Source organism: Triticum urartu, chromosome 1, assembly GCF_003073215.2.
Source record: "Triticum urartu cultivar G1812 chromosome 1, Tu2.1, whole genome shotgun sequence".
NCBI classification, from domain to species: Eukaryota; Viridiplantae; Streptophyta; class Magnoliopsida; order Poales; family Poaceae; genus Triticum; species Triticum urartu.
Window position 1 is genome coordinate 452,451,292 of NC_053022.1, and position 12,266 is coordinate 452,463,557.

Consider the following 12,266-nt stretch of genomic DNA (forward strand, 5'->3'; position numbering starts at 1 on the left):
CTACGTCTTGAGCTTGCGTTGGTTTTCCCCGAAGAGAAGGGATGATGCAGCAGAGTAGCGTAAGTATTTCCCTCAGTTTTTGAGAACCAAGGTATCAATCCAGTAGGAGGCCACGCTCAAGTCCCTCGTACCTGCACAACGATAGCTACTCGCAACCAACGCGATTAGGGGTTGTCAAGCCCTTCACGGTCACTTACGAGAGTGAGATCTGATAGATAGAATATTTTTGGTATTTGATATAAAGATGCAAAGTAAAAAGTAAAGACAAAGTAAAGAAATAGCAAAACAATATAAAAGTGATGGAGATTGATATGATGAGAATAGACCCGGGGGCCATAGGTTTCACTAGTGGCTTCTCTCAAGAGCATAAGTATTCTACGGTGGGTGAACAAATTACTGTTGAGCAATTGATAGAATTGAGCATAATTATGAGAATATCTAGGCATGATCATGTATATAGGCATCACGTCCGTGACAAGTAGATCGAAACGATTCTGCATCTACTACTATTACTCCACTCATCGACCGCTATCCAGCATGCATCTAGAGTATTAAGTTAAAAACAGAGTAACGCCTTAAGCAAGATGACATGATGTAGAGAGATAAATTCATGCAATATGAAATAAACCCCATCTTGTTATCCTCGATGGCAACGATACAATACGTGCCTTGCTGCCCCTTCTGTCACTGGGTAAGGACACCGCAAGGTCAAACCCAAAGCTAAGCACTTCTCCCATGGCAAGAACTACCAATCTAGTTGGCCAAACCAAACGAATAATTCAAAGAGACTTGCAAAGATAACCAATCATGCATAAAAGAATTCAGAGAAGATTCAAATATTATTCATAGATAGACTTGATCATAAACCCACAATTCATCGGTCTCAACAAACACATCGCAAAAAGAAGATTACATCGAATAGATCTCCACAAGAGAGGGGGGGAACTTTGTATTGAGATTCAAAGAGAGAGAAGAAGCCATCTAGCTACTAACTATGGACCCGAAGGTCTGAGGTAAACTACTAACACTTCATCGGAGGGGCTAGGATGATGTAGAAGCCCTCCGTGATGACGGCCCTCTTCCAGCGGAGCTCCGGAATAGGCCCCAAGATGGGATCTCGTGGATACAGAAAGTTGCGGCGGTGGAATTAGGTTTTGGCTCCTCTTCTGATCGTTTGGGGGTATGTGTGTATATATAGGAGGAAGGAGCACATCAGTGGAGCACCGAGGGGCCCACGAGGCAGGGGGTGCGCCCTAGGAGGGGGCGCCCCCCACCCTCGTGACCACCTCTTTGATCCCTTGCGGTAGGGTCCAAGTCTCCTGGATCACGTTCGGTGAGAAAATCACGTTTTCGAAGATTTTATTCCGTTTGGACTCCGTTTGATATTCTGTTTATCCGAAACACTGAAATAGGCAAAAAACAACAATTCTGGGCTGGGTCTCTGGTTAATAGGTTAGTCCCAAAAATAATATAAAAATGGAAAATAAAGCCCAATATAGTCCAAAACATTAGATAATATAGCATGGAGCAACCACAAATTATAGATATGTTGGAGACGTATCATTCTTCATATAGAGAGTCTCTTGAGTTATCACTTTCATATACTAGTGGGAATTTTCATTATAGAACTTGGCTTGTATATTCTGATGATGGGCTTCCTCAAATGCCCGAGGTCTTCATGAGCAAGCAAGTTGGATGCACACCCACTTAGTTTCAGTTGGAGCTTTCATACACTTATAGCTCTAGTGCATCTGTTGCATGGCAATCCCTACTCACTCACATTGATATCTATTGATGGGCATCTCCATAGCCCGTTGATACACCTAGTTGATGTGAGACTATCTTCTCCTTTTTGTCTTCTCCACCATCATATTCTATTCCACCTATAGTGCTATGTCCATGGCTCATGCTCATGTATTACGTGAAAGTTGAAAAGGTTTGAGAACGTCAAAAGTATGAAACAATTGCTTGGCTTGTCATCGGGGTTGTGCATGATGTGAATATTTTGTGTTGTGAAGATGGAGCATAGCCAGACTATATGATTTTGTAGGGATAACTTTCTTTGGCCATGTTATTTTGAAAATACATGATTGCTTTATTAGTAGGCTTGAAGTATTATTGTTTTTATGTCAAATGATAGACTATTGATTTGAATCATTCGTATCTTAATATTCATGCCATGATTAGATATGTGATCAAGATTATGCTAAGTAGCATTCCATATCAAAAATTATCTTTTTTATCATTTACCTACTCGAGGACGAGCAGGAATTAAGCTTGGCGATGCTGATACGTCTCCGTTATATCTATAATTTTTGATTGTTCCATGCCAATATTCTACAGCTTTCATATACTTTTGGCAACTTTTTATACTATTTTTGGGACTAACATATTGATCTAGTGCCCAGTGCCAGTTCATGTTTGTTGCATGTTTTTTGTTTCGCATAATATCCATATCAAACGGAGTCCAAACAGAATAAAAACTGACGGAGATTTTTTTTGGAATATATATGATTTTTGGGAAGAAAAATCCACGCGAGACGATGCTCGAGGGGCCCACGAGGCAGGGGGGCGCGCCCCAGGGGGCAGGCGCTCCCCTGACCCTCATGGCCACCCCGTAAGGCGGTTGATGCCCTTCTTTCGCCGCAAGAAAGCTAATATCTGGATAGAGATCGTGTCAAAATTTTAGCCCAATCGGAGTTACGAATCTCCGGGAATATAAGAAACGGTGAAAGGGTAGAATCTGAGAACGCAGAAACAGAGAGAGACAGAGAGACAGATCCAATCTCGGAGGGGCTCTCGCTCCTCCCATGCCATGGAGGCCAAGGACTAGAGGGGAAACCCTTCTCCCATCTAGGGAGGAGGTCAAGGAAGAAGAAGACGAAGGGGCCCCCTCTCCCCTTCTCTTCCGGTGGCTCCGGAACGCTGCCGTGGCCATCATCATCATCATCGTCATGATCTACACCAACACCTCCACCATCTTCACCAACATCTCCATCACCTTCCCTCCTCTATCTACAGCGGTCCACTCTCCCGCAACCTGCTGTACCCTCTACTTGAACATGGTGCTTTATGCTTCATATTATTATCCAATGATGTGTTGCCATCCTATGATGTCTGAGTAGATTTCCCTTGTCCTATCGGTGGTTGATGAATTGCTATGATTGATTTAATTTGCTTGTGGTTATGTTGTTGTCCTTTGTTGCCCATCATATGATCGCGTGCGTGGATCACACCCTAGGGTTAGTTGTATGTTGATAGGACTATGTATTGGAGGGCAAGAGCGACAGAAGCTTCAACCTAGCATAGAAATTGATGCATACGGGATTGAAGGGGGACCAATATATCTTAATGCTATGGTTGGGTTTTACCTTAATGAACGTTAGTAGTTGCGGATGCTTGCTAATAGTTCCAATCATAAGTGCATAGAATTCCAAGTCAGGAATGACATGCTAGCAGTGGCCTCCCCCACATAATACTTGCTATCGGTCTAGTAAAGTAGTCAATTGCTTAGGGCCAATTTCACAACTCCTACCACCACTTTTCCACACTCGCTATATTTACTTTATTGCTTCTTTACTTACAACAGCCCCTACCTTTTATTTACTTGCTCTTTATTATCTTGCAAACCTATCCAACAACACCTACAAAGTACTTCTAGTTTCATACTTGTTCTAGGTAAAACAAACGTCAAGCGTGCGTAGAGTTGTATCGGTGGTCGATAGAACTTGAGGGGATATTTGTTCTACCTTTAGCTCCTCATTGGGTTCGACACTCTTACTTATCGAAAACTGTTGCGATCCCCTATACTTGTGGGTTATCAGTGTCGCTTGGGAGCCTCTGTCAAGTTGTGGAGTTGAACCAAGAAGTTTGTAAGGGCAAGGAGATCGCTACTTCGTGAAGATCTACCCGAGTGAGGCAAGTCCTTCATGGGCGATGGCCATGGTGGGATAGACAAGGTTGCTTCTTCGTGGACCCTTCGTGGATGGAGCCCTCTGTGGACTCACGCAGTTGTTACCCTTCGTGGGTTGAAGTCTCCATCAATGTGGATGTACGATAGCACCACCTATCGGAACCACGCCAAAAATCTTTGTGTCTCCATTGTGTTTGCTCTCTCCAAACCCTTCCCTTTACCTTCATATGCAAATGTTTTACTTTCCCCTGCTACACTCTTAGAATTGCATGTGTAGGTTGATTGCTTTCCACTGCGCTGCTGCACGCCGACAACCGAGCTGCCACTGACTACCAGCCCGACGCACTGCCACCGCCTCCCGAGAGCCACGTCGATGCCACGCCCTGCCGCCGGCCTGCCCAGACCCAGATGGGGCCCAAAGGCCCATATTTGGGCCGGGTGGGCGCCGTCAACCCACGCTGCCGCATCACCTTGTCGCCTACGATGTCGCCGCCGCCCAGAGTCCGCCGCCGCCCGCGCCAGGAACCCCCTCCGCCGCGCAGAACCGTTGCCGCTTAGGGCACCGCCCAGAGTTGCTCCGCCCCGCGCCGGAGGAACCGCGAGAGGGGAAAGGCTAGGGCCGCCGCCGCCAGCGTCGCCTGGGCTAGGCCCGCGGTGGGCGCCTGCAACAAAGACGGGAAGGGAGAGGTGAGGGAGGGAAGCTCGCGGAGGAAGGTGCGGGGCGCGGTCGAAGGGGGGGAGTCGCCACGGTTTTCTTGTAAGATAAAATTAACATCTACTCCCTTCTTTTCTTAATACAAGACTTTTAGCTATTTTAAAATATTGACTACATACATACTAAAATGAGTGAACACACATACTAAAATATGTCTAGATACATGCGAATAAAAAAAAGCTAAAATGTCTTATACTCCCTCCTTTTCGGTTTGTAGGGCTCAAATCTAAAATCTCATCAACCAAGGCAGACGGTGAGTGAAGGAATGTATCTCGTACTTTACAAAACTACCTAAATTAAACTACTCCCTCCGTTTCAGTTTACAAGTCCTGCGCGTATACCTAGGTTGCCAATTTTATCACCGTAATATAAACTATATAACACAAAAATTATACCGTTTGAAAATAGAACATCTGAAGTTTATAATGGTATGTTTTTGTAATATATGACTTCTATTGGTTGATCAAATTGACGACATAGGGGTACGTGCACGCCTTGTAAACTGAGAGAGAGAGGAAGTAATGCATTAATTTGGATTAATTACAGTGTATGGATGCTTGGCCACTAGATGAGTAGAAACATTACATGCATTGATGTGTTCTTTTTTAATTCTTGCATCTAAATATTTAATGCGCTTAGTAGCGAGGACGAGTCCTTTAAATCGAAAAAACGAAAAAAAATTAAGATAAGCCTTACAAACCGAAAAAAGGGAGTACTATTGTTTTCAGGGGCAAATAAATTGACATCTACTTGGTCTTGTCTCCAATTTCGAATGACTAGTCTCCAGTTTGGCAACCGACAATGTGTACTACACCCACGTCATATCTTCACGCACTTGGTCTCAAGACCCGGCGCACGCAGAATTATTTTATCACGATTTCGCTAGCCGCTTCTAAAAAGACGACTCATCATGACAATTAACTACTCAACGAACTTCCCATACATATAAAGCCATCTTTCTTTGTCAACTAGTACTTCCGTTCTTAAAAGAGCGTATTTCTAACTTTGTTAAAGGGTCAAACTATCTCAAAGTTTGATTGAGTTTGTGCAAAATATATCAATGCTTGTGAAATAAAATAGATATATCATGAAACTATATTTTATCATGAATCTAATACTATTATTTTTTTAGAAGACTAATACTACTAAGTTGATGGCATAAATGTTGATATATTATTGTATACATGCGGTCAAACATAAAAATGTTTGATTTTTCAACAAAGTTGAAAATACACTCTTCCAAGGAGAGCGGAGTAATTTTGTGTTTACCAATCACGTGTTGGTCAGCTTGAAATGCATTTTTTTAGGGGAGCTTTAAATGCATTTTATTTGAGCCCATTCCACTTGGAACATTTCCTGCTGTACAAACAAGTACTACAAGTTGAATTATCACAACAAGCAAGAAACTCTAATATGGTAGTACTACAATTTTATTCATAAATGAAGTTGATTCTGTCAATGTTTTGCACTGCTGTAGCAAACAGTAGTGCTTACAGTTTACAGCTCATGCCTTACTTTCGAGACTGGACTATTGCCAAGTTTTGTCTTTTTACTTTCGAGACTGGACTCGATCCTATCCTTGAGAAAACAGCAGGTGCATAATATATTTTTTCTAAGGGCAGCAAAGTTGACTGCAACAATTAGCAAAGCTGACCTTCTGAACTCTTAAGACAAACAAGTAGAGTCAATGAGTCGAACTTATGCAAATTAAAGCGCACGCTATAATTCACTACGCGTTTTTAGGTGTGCAAAAATAGTCAGGTCAAACAGGTAGGTAAAAAAATATCTCGGGTTAAACGGATTGTCCTCCATTTGCACATTACCGCAGAGTCGATGTAGACAAACTGAACTTGACAGATGACATCCGACTGAAGAACTTCTAGCACGACCCAAAGCGGTCAAAAAAACAAATAGTGGTGCGTCAGGTGCAAATTTCTGCATTCTCAAATGGCGCAAACAGTTGAAAACAGAACGACCGCGAGCTAGTGAAATACACCCTCTGGTCCTAAATATAACACGTTTTCGCAGTTCAATATGAACTGCCAAACATTTTCTTTCTGAACTTTGACACAACAAGTAAGCAACTCTTGAGGCAACATTGTTTTCCACAGGAACACGGGATAACTTCAACATCAAATTATGGGGATAACTTATGCTTGTATACCCTGACTTCAGATCTTGTGCCTTGCAAGATCGCACCAAACGAGAGCAGTAGAGTTGTTAGAGGTTCCCAACACAAGCTTGACACCGTTCCTTCCAATTGTCTCGACTTGTTCCTTCAGAGATTGGACTTGATCCTCTCCATGGAAACAGAGTAGGGATAAAACACTAGGGTGGTGAAGTTGACCTGCGCAAGACCAAAACCGTAGTCATAATTCTGAATTGAAGTAGAATAAGATTGCCAATTTTCCAGACAATTAGTCAATATTTTCATCTTTTACAAAAACGTTTATGCTCAGAATTCTCCCTTGCATGTTATCTCAAAGTCAACTAAAGGCAAACTGAAATTGAATAGCACTAAAATCCAGATATGACCCAAAATGGTAGAAGAAATATAAGTGACATGCCAAGTCTGAAGCTGGCACTGCTATTTCCAAATTGAATAAATGTAAATATTTTCCCTTCAATAGAAAACTGAACCTACTTTAATGTAAGTAACTGTACAGACGAATAAATGTAAATATTTTCCCTTCAATAGAAAAACTTAGCCTGCACCTTTTTCTAGTGGGGGAAACAAGCCTCAAAGAATCAATATTTCTGCATCCTTTGATGCTCTTCTCAGCTTCAGGAGATATTTTAGGACATTTCTGTCCAATCCCTTGTCGATTATTCCCAATTTTCTTAACACTGGTGCACCTTCAAGTAAAAATTTCAAGAAGCCTAGCTCCGCAACGGAGCCAGTAAAGTCAAACAAACCAAGTACTTCAACGTTCTGGAAGAGACAGACATCACGGTCTATTGATTCCCAGAAATGCACTGTTGGTCCCGCGGAATTCCTGGAAATGAGCTGCAAAGTACAGACTGTAAATTGAGCAACGGTCCAATGGAAATTTATGATATGTAGCAAGTCGAAGATTTCATCGTCATTACCTTTAGTTTGACAAATCGCAGGTTGGGGGCATGCTGAAATAAGCACAAGGCAAAATTTGCTTCCTTGAGATCACCGAGATTGATCTCCAGGCTTATCTCTGTCAGCCGGTTGAATAATCTTGGCTGCTTGAGAATCAGAAATTCATGTTCTACGCGCTGAAATGGCAATAGGCCCCCAAACATAATAAGAAACAGTGAAATAATAAGCACTAAGCGAAAACTTTGCCATCACAGTTTCTTACCTCAAGGATGTGTCCATGAAACCTAATAGTCTCAACATCTGAAAGAGAAGCAATAAATGGAGAAAGATTGAAGTTGCATCTGGTTGTCGAAGCACCATCTGTGTCAGAATTCAGTTCCAGTCCGATCCATACGGAAGTAAGATAAGGAGCATGCAGATTGAGGTGTGTAAACCAGCCTTCAATTTTTAGCACCTTGAGCTTTGTTGAACGAATATTTATATTGGATTGGCTGCACAATCCACGAATATTAAGTTTCTCCAAATTCGGGCAACTCGCTACTAAATCCCCTAAACTGTTTCCTTCCACAGTAACATATTCTAGACGAAGAGTATGCAATTGTTTGAAGCCTTTAGATGGAGGTGGCAAATGTAAACTAGTGAAAACACAAGCTCGCAGATACACATATTCTAGTTCATCGCAGGAGAAAAAACTAGACGGGACCTTGTAACTGTCACGTATACTTGTCTGAAGTTGAATCTCCTTAATCTTATTTCTTGACAGCATAAGCATCCAACGGTAAAGGTGTCCTCCAGTGGATACCATTTCATTCGCTACGGTATTCAGGCAAAACTTCAGAATTGGGCCGTTGTGGAGGAAGAGAAACATATCAGTGAACTTAAGAAATCTGCGGTCATCGTCTGCACTATCATTTCCTGAAGCGAAATCAGCTCTCCTGAACATCAGTTCGGTCATTGAAGCCCATGTGTACCTCCAAGTCCTTGACAAGAGGCATGTTCCAACAGCTTCTTTTATTGGCAGACAACAAAGGATTTTGTCTCTGAGAGCTTCGGGTAGATTGCTGATGATATCTTCATCCACAACAGACTTACGTATCTTCGTTGGGGAACTCCCATGGTCCATTTGGTACACTTTTACTGTGAGAGCCTGCATGTAATGTGGCACAAGATAACCTATTAATCTCTAACATGCCACACATTATAAATGGGACACTAGAAAGGGGAGCAAGAGGAGACAGTCCGGAATTGGATGCATTCCTCCTCTTGATATGATATTCTATTGTACTGAAAAGATGTACAAAAAATGTTTTAAGGAAGTAACGCCATATGAGAAATTTCACATCTCCACATGACAATTCATAGTAATCAGGCGAGCATTTCTGTTAAACACCCAGAAAAGGTTAATTCGCACCACTTTAATTAATTGGACATCGCAACATAATTTGCACCCCATTGTTGGTATAGACTCGTGAAATGATTCATATTACGATTCTCGGTTAAACACTTCATATATCCAGGTGGAATGAGCCATTGAAGTTGTCACTGTTCTAATTTCTGTTTTACCTACCTAAAGACGGAGCGAAGCCAAAGCGAGAGACGATCGGGCCTCACCTAGGGTTGGGGCAGCTGCCTCCGATATCTTCCTGTCCCCCGCTCTTGTTGGTTTTCGGTTGCTTTCTCCTGTCACGGCCGGCGGTGCGATCCTGGGGAGGCAGCACGGCGCGGCACGACACCGCGCCGGCCCGACCAAGAAAATACGGCGGCGGCCGGCCGGCGAGTGGATGCTGAGCAGGTGCTTGCGAGCCGCGGAAGAGTGTAAAACCTTTCTTTCTTTTTAATCGAGGAGTCCAAAATCTTGGATCCGGTCGAACCAGAGAAGCCACATTTTTTTCCTTGCCACACACTTCTTATATATACACATTAATAAATATACAATATTAATTGCAATAAATGCCTATATGTGATATTAGGGAGGAAATTAATTGCACATTAATATTATGTAAGATATCTTTACGCATTAATTTTTTTGCGAGGTATCTTTACGCATTAATTATATGATCAACACATGCATTTATAGTTGATATGATACTACTCCCTCCGTTCCTAAATATTTGTCTTTCTAGAGATTTCAACAAGTGACTACATACGGAGCAAAATGAGTGAATCTACACTCTAAAATATGTCTATATACATCCGTATGTGATAGTCCATTTGAAATCTCTAAAAGGACAAATATTTAGGAACGGAGGGAGTAGAAGTGAAGCCGCAATCTCAAAGCTAGAGAAATATGAAATAATTCTTACCGACCTAACAAGTTCAGTCTCTGACATTGGCATCGCCACACTTTCAACCCCCACCGATCACGCTGCATGTCATACAGCAAATTAGGCACATTGTCACCATCGTAACCGCATAAGAAACACATATAGGCACAACATAATAGGGTCAAGATGGAACACGCGATATTAAATTATTAATAAGGCAAAACATCAAAATTACAATGATGCAAGGACAAATATACCCTTAGCTCTCGGTGATTTGCACTAAAAGCAGCTGGTGCTGCCTGCTAAACAAAATTTCAGAGGTCAAAATCGATGCTAGATGCTAGGCTCACAACTGAAAATTGTACTATATCCTAGCGAGTCGAAGAATAAAGCATAAAATTAAACACAAAACAAGAATGGCTAACACAAGTTATTTGCATCATGAAACATTCTCATCTAGTGCGACTTGAGATACTATGGCATGATGTTAAAGCCCTCTGATTTTAACCTTCGTCCTGGTATATCTAACAAAGCAGCTTAATGTCAAGTCCATCCACTGCATTTATGCCTTCTCCTTTTCGATTGGTTTCTGATAGCACAAGTCTTCTTTCTTTCTTTAAGGGTGTCCTGCAATTAAAACTTCAGTGTTATAGTAGCAGCAGTTAACAGCGCAGTGCATTTCTCCATTGATCATTGTTCTCCTCTTTTCTCTTGTTCATGTATACCTCTAGAGTGTAGTTACCTGCTTCTATTTCAGTTTATTATAGGCCGCACTTTTGTGCATCTTGGTCTGCTAAAAAATAGAGGACTGAGAAAGGAAGAAAATGAATTTCTTTGCTCAACATAGATAGATAGTACAGAGATATCCGTGTTTCCAGAACTAACTTTTCCTCTTAGTACTACAAGAGTCGTCTCAGCCTCTTGAAGCTTAATTAATTTCTACTTCTCTCGACAGAGCATCATGTTGATTATTCCCCATCTTTGCATGTACTCCCTCCGTTCCAAATTACTTGTCGTCGTTTTAGTTCCAAATTTGAACTAAAACGACGACAAGTAATTTGGAACGGAGGGAGTATTCCATGTTTCAACGGTCGCAGATTTCTGAGAAAGCTCACTCCTGTAAAATTACTCGCAGCACTTAACCCCAACAGCCGCTTCACCCTCTTCAGCCATGCCAGACTCCATCATCCTCTCCAACCTGGACGACACAGTGGCCGCTAAAATCCAGACGAACAAAGCATGCACACTAAAACATTCCTCACTGTCATACACAAAACTCACCACCCAATCCGGACGAACAAAGCATGCACACTAAAACATTCCTCGCTGTCATACCCAAAAGGCCAAAACTCACCACCCAATCCGGACGAACAAAGCATGCACGCTAAAAAATTCCTCACCTTAACAACCCACTGTTAGTCTTCTTTCTTGTTGGCATGTACGAACTCAGGGACTCTTTTCCAATAAGAAGCACGATATTGGACGACTCCTGTGACTGAAAGAAATCATTCAATCCAACATCATTTGCAAGAGATCGAAGAATTTTTTTTATTTTCCATCACAACATTCTACAACAATAGTACCAATTATCTCAATATCTCTGTGTGCAGACAACCCCCAGCCCTGTCCTGTTTCTCCCCTGTTCATCCCTTCTAGCACAGAGCAGCAACTATCTCAAAAAAAAAAAAATGCACAGTACATAAGCAGCACGCAACCACGAACAGCCACCGCGTGCCACCTGACCCCTCTCTCATCTCAATCAAATAAAATGGTGAGATTGGAACGAACCTTAGAGACAGAGTACCTTGGGAGAGGTTTCGGGAAGAGCTGATAATGGGGGAGACGCCGGGCGCTGCTTGAGACGCGTTCTTTGGCGTCATCGAGGGAGGGGAGCCGAGGATGTTGGGGTTGAAGTTCCCAACGGCCTGCAAGAATCGCGTGCGGGAAGCGGATTTGGAAGGGGTCTTCGTCGCTGCCGTCCGCCGTGGGCGAGGACGCGGCCGGGCTTGGCCAGAATATTCGGTGCTGGGGCCGGGAGCTTGGTCGGGATCTTCGCTACTGGAAAGGGATAAGACCCCGCATCCCACCGGCCCCGCAAAACGGTGTTTGTAGTTCGCGTAAAACAGTTTTTATTAGCCGGCGCGGGCCGGTACAGATGCAGACCCCCAAATGGATTCATAAAAAAGTAAATTTACGGAATATATATTTTTACTGGTTGGCTATGCGGGTTCTGCTTTTTGCATAGCTGCATCCCGCATATTATCGGCCCGTAAATACCAAATCCAACATAATTCAACAATTGAA

General features: G+C 42.6%; 1 protein-coding gene across 36 annotated transcripts; it reads right to left on the reverse strand.

The window, feature by feature from the left end:
* Positions 1–6,531: 6,531 nt before the first annotated feature.
* On the reverse strand, positions 6,532–12,042 carry LOC125518081 (F-box/FBD/LRR-repeat protein At1g13570-like). Of its 36 annotated transcripts, none has more exons than XM_048683133.1 (8): positions 11,751–12,041; positions 11,546–11,631; positions 11,363–11,457; positions 9,310–10,063; positions 7,961–8,845; positions 7,719–7,874; positions 7,344–7,635; positions 6,532–6,975 (listed from the first exon to the last, which is right to left on the reverse strand). In XM_048683133.1, exons 5-7 carry the CDS (start codon positions 8,819–8,821, stop codon positions 7,369–7,371), a joined length of 1,284 nt encoding a protein of 427 aa, XP_048539090.1. In that variant the 5' UTR covers positions 8,822–8,845; positions 9,310–10,063; positions 11,363–11,457; positions 11,546–11,631; positions 11,751–12,041; the 3' UTR covers positions 6,532–6,975; positions 7,344–7,368. The 36 variants fall into 36 exon arrangements, with proteins under 36 accessions (XP_048539090.1, XP_048539059.1, XP_048539048.1 ...); XM_048683102.1 differs by having other exon boundaries at positions 9,310–10,589; XM_048683091.1 differs by having other exon boundaries at positions 9,310–11,160.
* Between the last annotated feature and the right edge of the window lie 224 nt (positions 12,043–12,266).